Source organism: Pseudopipra pipra, chromosome 6 (assembly GCF_036250125.1).
Source record: "Pseudopipra pipra isolate bDixPip1 chromosome 6, bDixPip1.hap1, whole genome shotgun sequence".
In the NCBI taxonomy this organism is placed as follows: domain Eukaryota; kingdom Metazoa; phylum Chordata; class Aves; order Passeriformes; family Pipridae; genus Pseudopipra; species Pseudopipra pipra.
The window spans coordinates 63729407-63744758 of NC_087554.1; the positions used below are offsets into that span (position 1 = coordinate 63729407).

The 15352-nt window shown below is 49.9% G+C and overlaps 1 protein-coding gene across 3 annotated transcripts in view; it reads left to right on the forward strand.

Annotated features, from left to right (window-relative positions):
- Positions 1-5187: 5187 nt before the first annotated feature.
- NEMF (nuclear export mediator factor) overlaps positions 5188-15352 on the forward strand; it is a 39363-nt gene continuing 29198 nt past the window's right edge. For all 3 annotated transcript variants that reach the window (XM_064659688.1, XM_064659686.1, XM_064659687.1), the window contains exons 1-14: positions 5188-5401; positions 6500-6568; positions 6889-6991; positions 7796-7921; positions 8001-8149; positions 8353-8420; positions 10919-11005; positions 11765-11841; positions 12297-12367; positions 12459-12534; positions 13782-13844; positions 13975-14052; positions 14478-14686; positions 15144-15329. In XM_064659688.1, coding sequence (XP_064515758.1) covers positions 5343-5401; positions 6500-6568; positions 6889-6991; positions 7796-7921; positions 8001-8149; positions 8353-8420; positions 10919-11005; positions 11765-11841; positions 12297-12367; positions 12459-12534; positions 13782-13844; positions 13975-14052; positions 14478-14686; positions 15144-15329 — 1421 coding nt within the window. In that variant the 5' untranslated portion in view covers positions 5188-5342. The remainder of the gene's footprint in view (positions 5402-6499; positions 6569-6888; positions 6992-7795; positions 7922-8000; positions 8150-8352; positions 8421-10918; positions 11006-11764; positions 11842-12296; positions 12368-12458; positions 12535-13781; positions 13845-13974; positions 14053-14477; positions 14687-15143; positions 15330-15352) is intronic.

Genomic DNA, 15352 nt, shown 5'->3' on the forward strand with positions numbered 1-15352 from the left:
TCAGGTTTTATTTTAAGTGTTGCTTTGGTGCCTCACCAGCAGCCCAGCACCGCTGTCACACCTACATCTGTGTCATCCTTGTCCCTCCTTAGTCTGCCAAGCTCGTTCCCATCAGATTTTCTCAGGGAAAACAGGTAGTTTCATGGCCCTGCTCTCCCAATTCCCTCCTGCTGTGGTTTTTCACATGTTAAATGTGTGTATTTGTGGCATGAAGAACAAATCCCTGTGTCAGTGGCAGGAGGAGCGGGTGGAAGATGCCTGGATGTGTTTAGTGTTCTCTCTGTGTGCATGGCTTGCCTTTCTCCCCTGTTTGTGGATGCCAAGCCTCCACCTCCTCATGCCCATGACCCCTAAATCGTTATCCTAATGCCTTTAACCAAAACTCCAGCTGTCACAGACAGCTCTTCCTTAAGTAGATCATGGAAGCCCAGAACAGGATGTGGGATCTCTCCCGTGCAGCCCTGACGCCCTTAAGGCTTGAGGCTTGTGCAGCACAGGGGAAAATCTTGTTTTTCTTCTCTGAGATGGGATTGCCAGGTGTACTTTAGCCCTGGACTTTGCTCCGCTAAGAAATGCTGAGACACCTCCCGAGTGGGTCTGGCAGGGCAGGAGGTGTCCCTGTGCCTTCAGGAGGAGGTGTGTCCGTGTCTGGAGCAGAGGCACGTCCCTGCTGGGGCAGGACACCCTTGCCTTGACCTCTGCACTGGAGAAATGCAATACAGAGACCATTCTTCGAGCCGTTCGTGGAATCAGAGAGGGGAGGTGACCTGCAGCACCCCCAGTCCTGGCAGTTATTCCCATGGGTTGCCTGGGGCAGGTCTCTTTGAGACCCCTGAGAGAGGCAAAACACACAGTGAAGATCAAAAATACTCTGTGCAAGTGTTTCTAAACAGCTGCCTGTTGTGGCAGGGAATGGATAAAAGCAGGAGGCTCCTGCATTTTACTCCTTCCATTAGATTTTTGTTACTTTGATGTCCTTCTCTGAGAATCATTCAGCTCATTACACCTGCAGTGAACAGGCTGCCTCTCAGACCCTTTTCTTCAGATCCTCCCAAGCTTTCAGTGGACACATCCAAAAGAAGGACCATGAACTTAAATTTTGGGCTTAGAACAGCTTAACTTGTGCTTTCTAAACCAAAGTATTGCACTGAATGTTCACTTGGAAGAGCTGAATTTTGCTTCCCGTGTCCGATGCTCCTCCCCTGTGTTCCCGCTGCGCTGCTGAGGCATTAATTCATCCCGCTGCGAGTTCCCAGCTGCCGTGGTGAGGCAGGAGGAGCTGCAGGAGCTGCTCCTAGAGTGATGGAGAGCGGAGGCAGCGGCGGTGGCCAGCCGGGCACGGTGGCTTGTGCCTGTAATCCAAGCTCCGGGGAGGCTGAGGCTGGAGGACGGCGTGAGCCCGGGAGTTCTGGGCTGCAGGGGCTGTGCCGAGCGGGCGTCCAGGCTAAGGCCGGCATCGATATGGTGGCCCCGGGGGAGCCGGGGGCCACCAGGTCGCCTAAGGAGGGGTGAACCGGCCCAGGTCGGAGACGGAGCAGGTCAAAGCTCCCGTGGCGATCAGTAGCGGGATCGCGCCTGTGAACGGGCCCTGCAGCACAGCCCGGGTGACAGAGCGGGACCCAGCCTCTTTTGGCACCTTTGTCCCCGGGATCCAGCCTCTTTTGGCAGCTCTCTGTGCCAGGGAGCAGCCACAGAAGGGTCAAGCAACACCGGGGAAAGGCAGGAGCGCCCTGCGTTCCCCGGGGATGTTCTACCTGAAGGCGCTGCCCCAGCCCCGCTCTCCTGGGTGCTCTCGTGTTTTTGTGGTGGGCCGTGTGATTTCGAAACACGGCAGGCTTGCAGGATCCCAGCAGATGGAACTATTAAACTGGGAAATGCCAGGCAGCAGGATTTCCCAGTTCGTGTTCCCGGCTCAATTCCCATCTCTCAAACACCCGGCTTAGGCAGCCCGCTCCGGGCTGAGATGGCATTCCAGCTCCTGGGCGTGTCATTAGAGTGCTCCGCCGGGTATTTACTGTCACAGCTCATTTGTGTCCTCGGCTCTGAGCTTTACACTCTTAGGAAAACACTGGCAAATCAGGAAGCTTTGCTCTCCGGGGAGTGTTTCAAAGCAGGGAGTGCGACATCCCTTATCTGCTCTCGTACAGAGCTATCCTGGAGATCCAGCTCCATGATGTGCCTCACTTGGCTTAAAATGGAAATAAAGCATCAGAGTGTGCCTCTTCTGGCTTAAAATGAGAAATTTGGGCTTTCTCAGGAGCTTAAACCTGCTCAGAAATGTTTCCTGTCTATCCATCCACCCGTTTTCAAACATAAACTACCGGCAGCCCAAGGACATTCCGTCAGTTGTCCACTGCCACTGTGTGGCCGGGCAGAGTCTGCACAGGATGGATGCCGAGGAATACGCAGAAACCTGGAAAATAGCTGGATATGGTGGTTTGTGCCCGTAATCTGAGTGCTGGGGGGGCTGATGTTAAAGCACGGCTTCATTCCAGGGATTTTGGGCTGCAACAAGCTGTGCCGAGCGGGTGTCTGTGTGAAGTTTGGCGTGGATGTGGTGATCCTGAGGGAACTGGGGGCCACCAGGTTGCCTAAGGAAGGGGGAACTGGCCCAGGTTGAAGTGGAGCAGGTCAAAATTCAAGTGTTGATCCGCAGTGGGATGGTGTAGGTGAATATTTCCTGTAGCACAGCCTTGGAATGGAAAAGAAACGCAGTTTCCTTTTCCATAGGGAATGGGTCAGCAAGGTATGGGGATCTGTTAATGCTGAGGCTCAAGCAGCAAGGACACAGTGAGGAATTTCAGCTGGGACAGTGAGGAATCCCAGCCAGGAGAGTGGAGAATCCCATCCTGGAGAGAGGAGCAGGGATCACATCTCACAGGGGGTCTGCAGGGGAAGAGAGGGAACCAAATATTAGATCTTTATACAAGGGGAGGGAGAGGGCCCAGAAACAGTCTTCTGAAGAAATTCCTTCATTGGAGAGATGCCCCTGATCCCACTGTGAGGCTTTGGGAACAACCCCCAAATTGTGTAAGAAATGAGAAATCGGTGTTTGTGCTGAGGATGGGGCGAGGGTCTCTTTCCTTGGCCTGGCTGCCTCCTCAGCTGGGAAAAGGGAATGTGTGCTGAGGGTGAGAAGGGAAGGAGGGAAAGGGAAAATAGGAGGGGAGGGAGAAGGGTAAGGGGTAAAGGGAAGAAGGGGGAAGGAGGGGAAGGGGAAAGAGAAGAGGGAAGGAGAAAGGGTAAGGAGGGGAAGAAGGGGAATGAGGGGAAGGGGAAAGGAAAAGGAAAAAGGGGAAGGAGGAAGGAGGGGAAGAAGGAGAAGGGGGAGAGAAAAAGGGAAAGGGAAAGGGGGAAGGAGAAGGAGAAAGGTGGGAGAGGGAAGCAGGAAGGAAAACAGGAAAGGGGAAAGGAGAAGGAGAAAGGGAAAAGGTGGAAGGGGGAAGAAGGAGAAAAAGGAAAGGAAAAGGGGAAAAGGGAAGGGAAAGAGGGAAGGAAGGGAAGGGGAAGGGGAAAAAGGTGAATGGGAAGGGGGGGAATGAGAACCGGAAAGGGGAAAGGAAAAGGGGAAAAGAGAAGGGGGAAAGGGGAGGGGGAAAGGGGAAAAAAGGAGGAGGAAAGCGAGAAGGGAAAAGGAAAGGGAAGAGGGAAGAGAGAAGGAGAAGAGGGAAGGGGGAAAAGGAAAAGGGAAAGAGGGAGGAGGGAAAGGGAGAAGGAAAAGAGGGAAGGGGGAAAGGGAAAAGGGAAAGAGGGAAGGGGGAAAAGGAAAAGGGAAAGAGGGAGGAGGGAAAGGGAGAAGGAAAAGAGGGAAGGGGGAAAAGGAAAAGGGAAAGAGGGAGGGGGAAAAAGAAAAGGGAAAGAGGGAGAAGGAAAAGAGGGAAGGGGGAAAGGGAAAAGGGAAAGAGGGAGGGGGGAAAGGGAGAAGGAAAAGAGGGAAGGGCGAAAAGGAAAAGGGAAAGAGGGAGGAGGGAAAGGGAGAAGGAAAAGAGGGAAGAGCGAAAAGGAAAAGGGAAAGAGGGAGGAGGGAAAGGGGAAGGGAAGGAGGGAAGGAGGGGAAAAAGGGGAAGGGGAAGGAGGAGAAAGGGATGGAAGGCGAAGGTCAGGGAGAAAGGAGGGAAGGAGGAGAACGAGGATGAGAAGGAGGAGGGGGAACGGGGAAGTAGGAGGGCCGGGGGGCGGGTCGGGGGCGGTGCCGTGCGGGCCGTGAGCGCTGTATGGTCTCTGTGCCGGCCCCTCCTCCGCCGGGCGCGGTGGCGCGCGCCTGTAGTCCCAGCTACCGGGGAGGCTGAGCCCGACGGATCGCTTGAGCCCAGGAGTTCTGGGCTGCAGGGCGCTGTGCCGAGCGGGCGTCCAAGCTAAGGCCGCCATCAATATGGTGACCCGCGGGGAGCTGCGGGACACCAGGTTGACTAAGGAGGGGTGAACCGGCCCAGGTCGGAGACGGAGCAGGTCAAAGCTCCCGTGGCGGTCAGTAGCGGGATCGCGCCTGTGAACAGGCCCTGCAGCGTAGCCTGGGCAACACAGAGACACGCGGGCTCCCTTTTGCCCCGCAACCACCCCCAACACCCCACCCGGCCCCGCACAAACCCCATTTTACCCCACACACACAGCGCCTCCTCATGGGCCCGAGCGCACCGCACACCCGCCGCTCGGCCAAAAATTAACAGCACGCCGCCAATTTCCAAGCACGAATCCTGCCCTTTTGCCGCCCGACACGGACACGCGTGGGATCCTTTTGCCTGGGCAACACACGCCCACACACTCGGGATCCTTTTGCTGTCCCGACACGGACACCCGTGGGATCCCTTTTCCTGGGCAACACGCAGAGATCCCTTTGTGGCTCCCCCCACACGCGAGGGATCCTTCAGTCGCACCCGGGACCCCTTTTCTCACGCAGGGGGGATCCTTCTGTCACACGCGGACCCTTTTGCCGCCCCCGGGACCCTTTAGTCACACACGGTGGATCCTTTTATCACACACTGTGGACCCTTTTATCACACAGGGGACCCTTCCATCCCACACCGTGGATCCCTTTATCCCACCCGGGCCCGCCGTTCCCCCCTCACGCCCCGCGCACTCAGCGCCTCCTGCCGGGCGCGCGCGGTAACCGCCCCGCCCGCGCGCGGCCGCGGAGCGACGGGAATTGGCGCCGGGCGCGACCCGTAGCGCGCGTGCCCGGCGCAGGCGCGGGGCGGCCCCGGGAGCGCTGAGGGCCGGGAACTGTGTGTGGGGTCGGGAACCGGGATCTGTGCGGGATCGGGGTCTCGGCGGGTCTCGGCGGGTCTCGGCGGGTCTCGGCGGGTCTCGGCGGGTCTCGGCGGGTCTCGGCGGGCGGCGGCGCCATGAAGTCCCGCTTCAGCACCGTCGACATCCGCGCGGTGCTCGGCGAGCTGCGGCAGAGGTACCGCCACCCCCCGAGCGGGGCCCGGCCCGGGGGGTCCCGGCACTGATTCTGGTCCTGATCCCGATCCTTGCACTGGTTCTGGTCTTGGCACTGGTTCTGGCTCTGGTGCTGGTTCTGGCACTGGTCCCAGGTCCGGGCCCTGCTCCTGCTCCCGGTTCCGGTCCTGGTCCTGTCCTCGTCCTTCCACTGCTTCTGGTCCTGGCTCTGGTCCCGGGTCCTGCTCCTGCTCCTGGTTCTGGTCCTACTCTTGTTTCTGTCCCTGCCCCCGGTGCTGCTCCCTGGGGGCTGAGCCCCCCCATCGTGTGCTGCCTGCACAGCTCTGCCTGACCCCGCTGTGCTCCCCAGCCCTGCCCTGCCTGAGCTCTGCATCCCCCCTCACCTGCTCTGCCATCCCATCCCACCCCCTGCCATGGGCAGGGACACCTCCCACTAGCCCAGGTTGCTCCAAGCCTCATCCAGCCTGGCCTTGGACACTTCCAGGGATCCAGAGACAGCCACAGCTTCTCTGGGCAACCTATGCCAGGGCCTCACCACCCTCACAGGGGAGAATTCCTTCCCAATCTCCCACCTATCCCTGCCCTTTGGCAGCAGAAAGCCATTCCCTGTGTCCTGTCCCTTCATCCCTTGTCCCAAGTCCCTCTCCAGCTCTCCTGGAGCCCCTTTAGGCACTGGAAGGGGCTCTGAGGCCTCTCTGGAGCTTTCTTTTTTCCAGGCTGAACAATTCCCAGCCAGCTGGGAATCTGCTGCTCCTCACATCCCTGTGGAGCTCTGACACATTTCTGGTGTCCAGGACAGTCTGCACATCCAGCCCCACTCTGAACAAAGTGACTTGTTCAATTTTTTGTACTTTATCCATTAATAGCAGTTCCTTCATCTCCTAATTTTCTCCATCTCTTAATTGCTGTCTCTTAACAGCCATTTCTCCGTGGATTTTTGCTTCCAGCTCATTCCATTAATCACCCTTTGCTCTCTCTTTGGTGACTGCCTCATAATTTATCATAACTTGCCCTTCTTTGTATTTTAATTACCCCTGGGAATTTTTCAGCCACTCGTGTATCAGATTCTCCAAAGGATTCTGTGTTTTCCCTTTGGCAGCTTGCTGGGAATGAGGGTGAACAACGTTTATGATGTGGATAACAAGACGTATCTTATTCGCCTGCAAAAGTAAGGACTTGGAGTTTCTTTGTTTAATAAAGTTGTTTAAAAATGCTGTTGCTGTATGTATAAAATGCAGTAATTCATGTGGCTTTTCTGACTAGTTTTCAGTGAAATTATGCTGGGTTTTTTTGATAAAATGCAGTGATTTTTACTCCAAAAAGATTACTGGCAAATAGTATATGGAGTGTGAAATGCTGCAGAAGAACACTCTGCAAACTGGTGGGTGGTGAGAGGTGGCTGCTCATGTGCCTTGGAATGGTAGAATATCCTCAGCTGGGAGGGATCCACAAGGATTTTGGGGTCCAGCTGCTTTGTTTTGTCCCCAGGCCGGACTGCAAGGCCACGCTGCTGCTGGAATCTGGGATTCGCATCCACGTGACGGAGTTCGAGTGGCCCAAAAACATGATGCCATCCAGCTTTGCAATGAAGGTAAACTCACCTGCAGTTCCTGATTTAGTGACGTGGCTGGATGTCAGGAAGGAATGTTCACATTCTGTCCTTGGAGACAGGAAAATAGTGGAAGGATTTGCCCGGTGAATCCGGATCTGGTGGGTGACTGAAGACAAGGGAAGAGCAAACATGGACTTGGGATCATGTTGTTGTTATTAAGTGCCTAAAACAGTGAATGCTTAAATTTATACAAAATTAGTACTAATCTGGATGTTTTCTGGGCCACTCAGACCTTTTGGAATTTTACTCCAGCAAATTCCTTGTCGTTCCAGTTGGATTGTCTGAATTTTTAAGCAGCACCCTGTGTTATAGATTCCTGCTGTTCAGTCTGCTGGACTTTGGGGGTTCAGTTCTTGCTCCAGGCTCCTGGGCTGGGTTCCTGCAGGTAGATCCACAGGGATACACCTGGGCACTGGCTCACATGGACCTACTTATCCTCTGGGCACCACCCCATGGAAGTGACTCAGCAAAGACTCTCTGGGGTGGCTTTCCACGGCTTTCCACATGGATGCAGGGATAATCCCAGTTCTCCTTGTAAAATAAACCCTTTGAATTTTCACTGCCTGCTCCCTTGGGCTAACCAAAGAGCCGGTTTTAATGGAAAAGATGTCTTAGTGTTAAAATTGGGAACAATTACATTATTCATAAGCATCAAGGTACTTTGCTAAGAACCGATATTTTTACCGTTAGGATGTTTTAATTGAATAAGAAGAGGTTGGTGTCACAGGAGGGCATTTCCAGGTGTTTGCAGCACCTCACAGACCTTCTTCCCATCCCTGGCAGTGCCGGAAGCACTTGAAGACCAGGAGACTGGTCAGTGTGACCCAGCTGGGGATCGACAGGATCGTGGACTTCCAGTTCGGAAGCGACGAAGCCGCTTATCACCTGATTGTGGAGCTGTACGACAGGGTGAGTGCAGAGCTCCAGGGGTGTCCTTCTCTGGAGCAGGGACCCAGTGTGGCTGTGCTGATGGTCCCTGTGCTCCCAGGGGAACGTTGTCCTCACGGACCACGAGTACATCATCCTGAACATCCTGAGGTTCCGCACGGACGAGGCGGACGACGTCAGGTTTGCCGTGCGGGAACGATACCCCGTGGACAGTGCAAAAGCTGCTGTGCCCCTGCCAACCTTGGACAGGTAATTGCTTTTCCATGGTGTATTGACTGGGATAAACCCCAATTCCTTGGATCTGTGAAAAGCTTCAGGTGGTTTTTTGTGGGTTAAGTGTGTTTTTAATTTCTTGTCTTAAGACTGAAAATGTTTTGTAGCTTCTGAGTAACACAGGGTGGGTTTAAAGCACATGATTCCTTGGAGTTGCAACTCTCCGTTTTCTTTCACAGGTTAACTGAGATAATATCAAATGCACCCAAAGGGGAACAACTGAAGAGGGTTCTTAACCCACTCCTTCGTAAGTAATTGGGCTTTATTAGGAAATGGAATGGGCTCAGTCAATATCCATTATGTTCAGCTCATGCTGAACATGTGAATAACTTACCATGGATTCACAGAATCCCAGAATGGTTTGGGTTGGAAAGGACCTTAAAGATCATCCAGTCCCACCCCCTGCCATGGGCAGGGACACCTTCCACTAGACCAGGTTGCTCCAAGCCCCGTCCAGCCTGGCCTTGGACACTTCCAGGGATCCAGGGGCAGCCACAGCTTCTCTGGGCAACCTGTACCAGGGCCCCACCACCGTCCCAGCCAAGAATTCTTTCCCAATATCCCATCTATCCCTGCCCTCTGTCAGTGGGAAGCCATTCCCCCTTGTCCTGGTACTCCAGGCCCTTGTCCAAAGTCCCTCTCCAGCTCAAGCAGTCCTTTATTTTTTTTGATGTTTTTCGTGGCAATCTGCTTTTATATATGTTTGAAAAACAATAAAACTCCTAAGCCTTGGGAAACAGAGTAGATTTATTGACTGCAAGCTGTCTGCAGAGAGATGAGTCTGGCCATGATCCTGCAGTGATGAGGACCTGGCAGTACCTCTGTTAGAGCTAATTTGCAGACCTAAGTGTTACTGATCCTGTCACTTAGGAAACCTTGGCCTCACATGGTGTCACTGATCTGATTATCCAGGCACAGCTGTTCCACTCTCTAAAATCTCCACAATTTTTCCCTTCAGTTACCATGGGAGTTTGGCTGTTTCTCACCCCCCTCCTCCTTGTCCACCCATGAAATCCAGCCACCCCTCCTGCCCTTCTCTGATTTTTGGCACTACTTGTGTCCAGCAGTTTCTCACATCCCGTTCCCTGGGCTTAACCTCAGGCCAGTGCTGCTCTCTGGCCCTGCCAGTTTTTCCCAGGAGAGTCTCAATCCCAGCAGTTTGAAATTTTAGAGACTGAGCAGGAGGCACCTTCATATTTCACAGTTTGGTGTTCCAAGCCTGTGATGATCCTTGTTGCTCTTCTCTGTGCCTTTTCTGCCTCTGCCTGTTGTGAAACATGGTGAGTAAGAGTGTTTATAACATTCACATGGGAAGTGCTCCGTGGCTTTATGCTGTGGCATGAATTCCCATGTTCTGTTTACTATTCCTTTCCCAATTCCCAACACACAGCTTGACTCTTGTGTTCACTGACATTGCATCTTGTGTTTCTTCAGGGCCAGCTGTTGCTGGGTCTTGCTCCCAGATAGAAATGATCATACATATAAGTAGGATGGTCTTTCCACATGGAGATTATTTTATATTGTTTTATTTTCTATTGTTTTGCAGTGACTTCATGTGTTAGTTTTTTATCCAAGCTCTCGTTATTGCTCCATCTCCTCCAGTTCTTCCCAGCTGGCTGTTGGGGCTTGGATGAGTTGTGTTCCATCACCAGACTTTGCCCTTTGTCCCCCTTCCCAGGCCATTTGAGTGCCTATGGAGCTCAGCTTTCCTCCCTCCCTCCCTCCAGGATGCATCCTGGTAGTTCACACCTCCTCCCTGTTCCCTGTCTTTCACCACATCCCAATCCAGGCAGGAGCTATCCTGTAATCCAGTGGCAGCTTGTTTTCTCCCAGAGCTTTGGGGTGAGCTTTCCTAAGTGCTTTCTGGAAGCCTAAGCAGACCTTATTTATCTGTGTGACCTCCCTTATCTTTGGGCCTTGAAGCTGTCTGGTTGGATTATGATGGAAAATCCAAACTCTGCTGCCTCTTCTCTATCCAGTGCAAAGCTCCCTGCTGGTTTTAGTCTGGAGCCCAACAAGAGTTGCTGGTTTTCTGTTCCATTTTTAAAATTCCCAGTGCATGAACCTTCTTGTGCCTCTGCTGCTGAGGCAGGAGAGGAGTTTGGCATCTCCATCCTTGAGTTCTTTTAAACTCCTCTCTGAGTTGCTGCTTGTTTTGCCTGTTGGACCCATCACCTCTCCCAGTGACTGGATTTGAGGCCGATTTCCCTGCCTGCAGAGAAACCTTCCAACCAGAGCTTCCCAGTGCCCTGCACTGTGGATGAAACTCCAGACATAAATTTAATTTTCCTGCTCTTGTTTTCCTTTTGCCCCTTGGTTGCTTTCTGAACCTACTGGTCCTACCAGGCTTCCTGCTTATGATACCTCTGGAAAAGGTTTTATTATTCATCCTGTCGTTTTTGTTTGTTTTTTTTTTTTTTTCCAGATTTTCCAAAGATTTATTTTGTTTCTGTGTTTTAGAATTTGGTCTCCCATTTTCCACAAGGGATACAACTTCAGATAGCTTCTTGCTTTTAACAGTTTCTCTTATCCTGATGTTTAGTCCTGGCAGCCATCCTTGGATTTTTCTGGACCGCTGTTTAATAAGTTCTGAACCTCCAAAACAGCAGCTTTAAATAGCCTGCAGCTTGTTTGCAGGCAGTTTCACAGCCTTAGATTGTTGAAACACTTCTCAAAATTAAATTTAAATACAAATTTCATTGGGAATGTTTTCAACAGATGATCCTTCAATATTTTCTTTAACAGCTTATGGGGCCACTCTCATCGAGCATTGCCTTATAGAAGCTGGATTTTCTGGCTCTGTCAAAATAGATCAACACCTGGAAAATAAAGGTATGTAGGAAATAATATTTTAAAAGCTGGTGATTTTTATGTCTGTGTAGTATTTTTTTCCCAAAGAGGTGAGTAGTCCTTAAACCTGTAGTTCTGACTGTATGGTTTTTATATTTTTAATATAAACCTTGTTTACATTAACACTCTTGCATTGTGAGTGTATTGGAGATAAAACATCAGGTTTTATACATTATAAATGGTTTTATAAGGAGATACCACCTCACTCATGAGGTGGACTCTGTGTAAAAGGATGTTAGACAAGAATCCTGTGTAGGAGAATCAGCATCAAAGTCTGTCTTTATAGTCTTTATTTAATCCCCCCAACGCTGGGGATTTGATTAAGTAGTAGTTTTACATTTATTGGGAACTTGTGGATTTGGGTGGGAAAGTCAGAATAGATTTTCCTACAGCCTTGTTTTTCTTGTGTGCTTTATTTTTACCATATATCCAAAGGATTTTTTACTTCCTGCAGCATTGTGGGGGCTGCAGTAAATCAACTTTGTAACAAATAAGCTCTCACAGCTTCTGGTTTATGCTTTGCCTCTGCAGATTTGCTTTTATGAAGTGCTGGCATTTGTGTGGTCTTTTTCTTCACCCCTGAAACTTGAACAATTGTGCCTTAAAAGCACTCAAATAGATTTTTTTTATTAAAAATTTCCCAGATGTAAAATGTGTGCTGAAACTCCTTTTTAAGATGAACAGTAATTGGGGTGAAGCACCAGGACTAAACCATTTCTGCTGTTTTATTTTTCTCTTTAGAAAATCTTGAGAGAGTGCTCTCAGCTCTAGAGAAAGCAGAAGAATACATGGCACTAACTGACAACTTCAGTGGAAAGGTGGGTCTGGATGGGTTATAAATTATTTTGGAATTGCAGAATTAAACTGGCAGGCAGGAATTGTCCTGGATCTGTTTGTTCTGGTGTTACCAGGGTGGATTTTATTCTGTGAGCTCGGGCTCCAGGGGGTGATGTGGAATAAAAACTGTGCAGCAATGAAATAATTTACAAGCAGATGATATAAATCCTGTGAGAGTTACACTTGTGCTTTAGTAAATTCAGCACATTACATGTGCATTTGTGTGGTAAAGCTGTAGGATTGTCCTGAGGGTTGTGAGGAGTTCACCTCTTTTTCCAGAAGAAGTTGGGGTCGGGACGAGCCACTGGTCAGGGATTTACTGAGTCACAAGGTCTCCCTGCTGGAATGCTTTGGTGTCTTGTGCTGATCAGAGGTTCCACCTAAAACTTTAAAGATCCTTTTCAAATATAAATTATATCTATGTATTTTTTTTTAGGGATATATTATCCAGAAGAGGGAGAAAAAGCCAAGTCTGGAACCAGATAAACCAGCAGAAGATATTTACACGTAAGTATTTGAAGTATTTTCTCCTTTTTCTGCTAGTCTGCATAACAGAAATTAGTTTTTCAGGTGATAATATCAAATGTGTATTTTACAGATATGAGGAATTTCATCCTTTCTTGTTTTCTCAACATTCAAAATGTCCCTACTTGGAATTTGACTCATTCAATAAGGTACAGTGCTTTTGCTGATACTGTACTTAAGTGCTTTAATGGGCTGATGCTAAAAAGAGTAATTAAAATATAGTGCAGGGGTTGTTAATGGAAATGTAGACCTTGGAAGAGATGATTAATTTTATGGAGAAATACTTTCAGGGGGAAAAGGCCAACTCAAAGAGGGCCTTTAGGCTCCTGCTGAACAGTGTTGTCCTCATGAACTCAGATCCTGGAGCTGTGTGTGGAACCCCCGAGGAAGGTGGATGTTAACAGTCCTAGAATCCCAAATGTTTTGTTAGTGGAGAGTTGGATGCTGAGTTGTTTCTGGAGAGTTGTCACAGTCATCACATTTATACTTTTGCTGTTACTACTTTGGAAGCTTCAGGCACCTGATTTATTATTTCCTTGAGCGTTGTCCTTCCTGGTCCTTGACCCATGAAATCATTAAATGCCTGTTGTGCCTGACCTTGATCTTCAGAATTCCCATTTCCCATTCCTGCCCTGCCTCTTGGCTGAATTTCTGTCATCTCCTTCAGAGCACTGATCATGGAACCATGGAATGGTTTGGGTTGGAAGGGACCTTAAATCCCATCCAGTCCAACCCTCTGTCATGGGCAGGGACACCTTCCACAGGGACACCTGTCCAGCACTTCCAGGGATGGGGCAGCCACAGCTTCTCTGGACCACCTGTGCCAGGGCCTCCCCGCCCTCATAGCCAAGAATTTCTTCCCAATATCCCATCAAACCCTGCCCTGTGACAGTGTGAAGCTGTTCCCCCTTTGTCCTGTCATTCCAGGCCATTGTGAAAAGTCCCTCTGATGATCTAAACAGCCTAAAACCTCCCTCATCTTGTTTTTTAAGCACAGCTGGAACACCAGGAGCAGTTCTTAGGCATTTTTCTGGGTGTTTGTGGTTTTTTAACTGACCCAGTGAAGCAGCAGGAATTCAGGGCAGACAAATCTGTTGTTGCAACCATTTAGTCTGTATCAAAACAGCTTCTTTTTCATCACTTCTTAGCAAAGAAATGAGCCATAACTTGGCCATTTATTTACTTGTGCATAACCCCTGGTTTGCAGTGAGAGACATCCGTGTCTTGCTGAACTCATGGGAAGGTCAATGGAGGAAGTTCCTGAACGTTGTTTTAGCCTCTGTTACCTCTTTTAGTGCTTTGCAGCCACTTCTCTTGAGGGAACCTCCTCTGCCTGCTTGTTGCTGGTCTAAGTCAGGACCACCTGGAGATCCTTAAACCTGATTTTCTCTTGCAGGCAACAGATGAGTTCTACTCCAAGCTGGAGGGACAGAAGATTGATCTGAAGGCCTTGCAGCAGGTGTGTCCTCATCCAGGATTGGGACAGCTGGGATGGCTCCAGGAGCTTCAGAGGCTTCACTTGCTTCTTGCAGGGATTGGGTGGTGCCATTTGTCTTTATATATTTTTTTTTCCATCTTAATTTTGAAAGGAAAAACAAGCATTGAAGAAACTTGAAAATGTCCGTAGGGATCACGAGCACAGACTGGAAGCTCTTCAGCAAGCTCAGGTGAGACAGATTTTGATTTTCAGCTGAGAAGATGCGTTGTCATGAAATCCCAGACTGGTATGGGTTGGAAGGGACCTTAAAGTTCATGTCATTCCAATCCCCTGCCGTGGGCAGGGACACCTTCCACTAGGCCAGCTCCGAGCTCCATCCACCCTGGCCTTGGACACTTCCAGGGATGTCTCTGCACTGCTCTGCTTGCAGGCATCAAGTTGGCCATTATCCCATGCAGTCACTTAATCCTTGGATTTCATCAGGTGTTTAAGGAGAGACTGGATGTGGCACAGGGTGCCGTGGTCTGGTAGAGCAGGTGCTGTTGGGTCGAAGGTCGGGCTCGGTGTCCTCAGAGCTCTTTTCTGTGGTTTTTGTTCAGCTGTTGCTGAGTGTGTGTTTGGCTCCAATGGATATAACCTTTTCCTTTCCCTAAGGAAGCTGATAAGCTGAAAGGGGAGCTCATAGAGATGAACTTGGCCGTGGTGGACAGAGCCATCCAGGTGGTCCGGAGTGCCTTGGCCAACCAGATCGACTGGACCGAGATCGGGGCCATCGTTAAGGAAGCTCAGGCCCAGGGAGACCCCGTGGCCAGTGCAATCAAAGAGCTAAAGCTTCAGACAAATCACATCACCATGCTGCTGAGGTAACCACACTGACCAGTGTCTGTAAAAACCTCATCTGACTCTGTATCAGGATGTTAGAGAGGAAAAAAAAACACCAACATTTCTTTTTTATAGCAAGAACTTTGGGTCTGAAAAAGATGGAAAGTTAATTTATGAGTTTTTAGTTACCTCACAGAAATGTCATTGCATGGAACAAGCTTGTTTTAAGTCGGTTCCTTGGATTGGAAAAAATTGGCTCTTTGTTTCTGCTTTTGTTTTATTTTTCTCCCCCAAAATTTGGCTGACACCAGGACATAAACAGGCTGGCATGTGAGGCATCCCAGGGCCTCCCTGTGCCTGCACAGTGAAAAGGCTTTAAGAGCTCCTTAGACCATTTGCAGACTTCATGAGAGAATAAAATTAAGAGTACTTTGCCATAAGAATTAAAAAATAACCAGTTTTCTTAATCATAAGATTAATCATAGTTATGTGTTTTAGGAACCCATATGTGTTATCTGAAGAGGAAGAGGAGGAGGAGGATGCTGACGTAGAGAAAGAAGAAACAGAAGAACCAAAGGGAAAAAAGAAAAAGAATAAAAACAAACAGCTGAAGAAACCTCAGAAGAACAAACCCTCGTTGGTGGATGTTGATCTCAGTTTGTCTGCCTATGCCAATGCCAAAAAGTAAGATTTTCAGTAAATGTGTG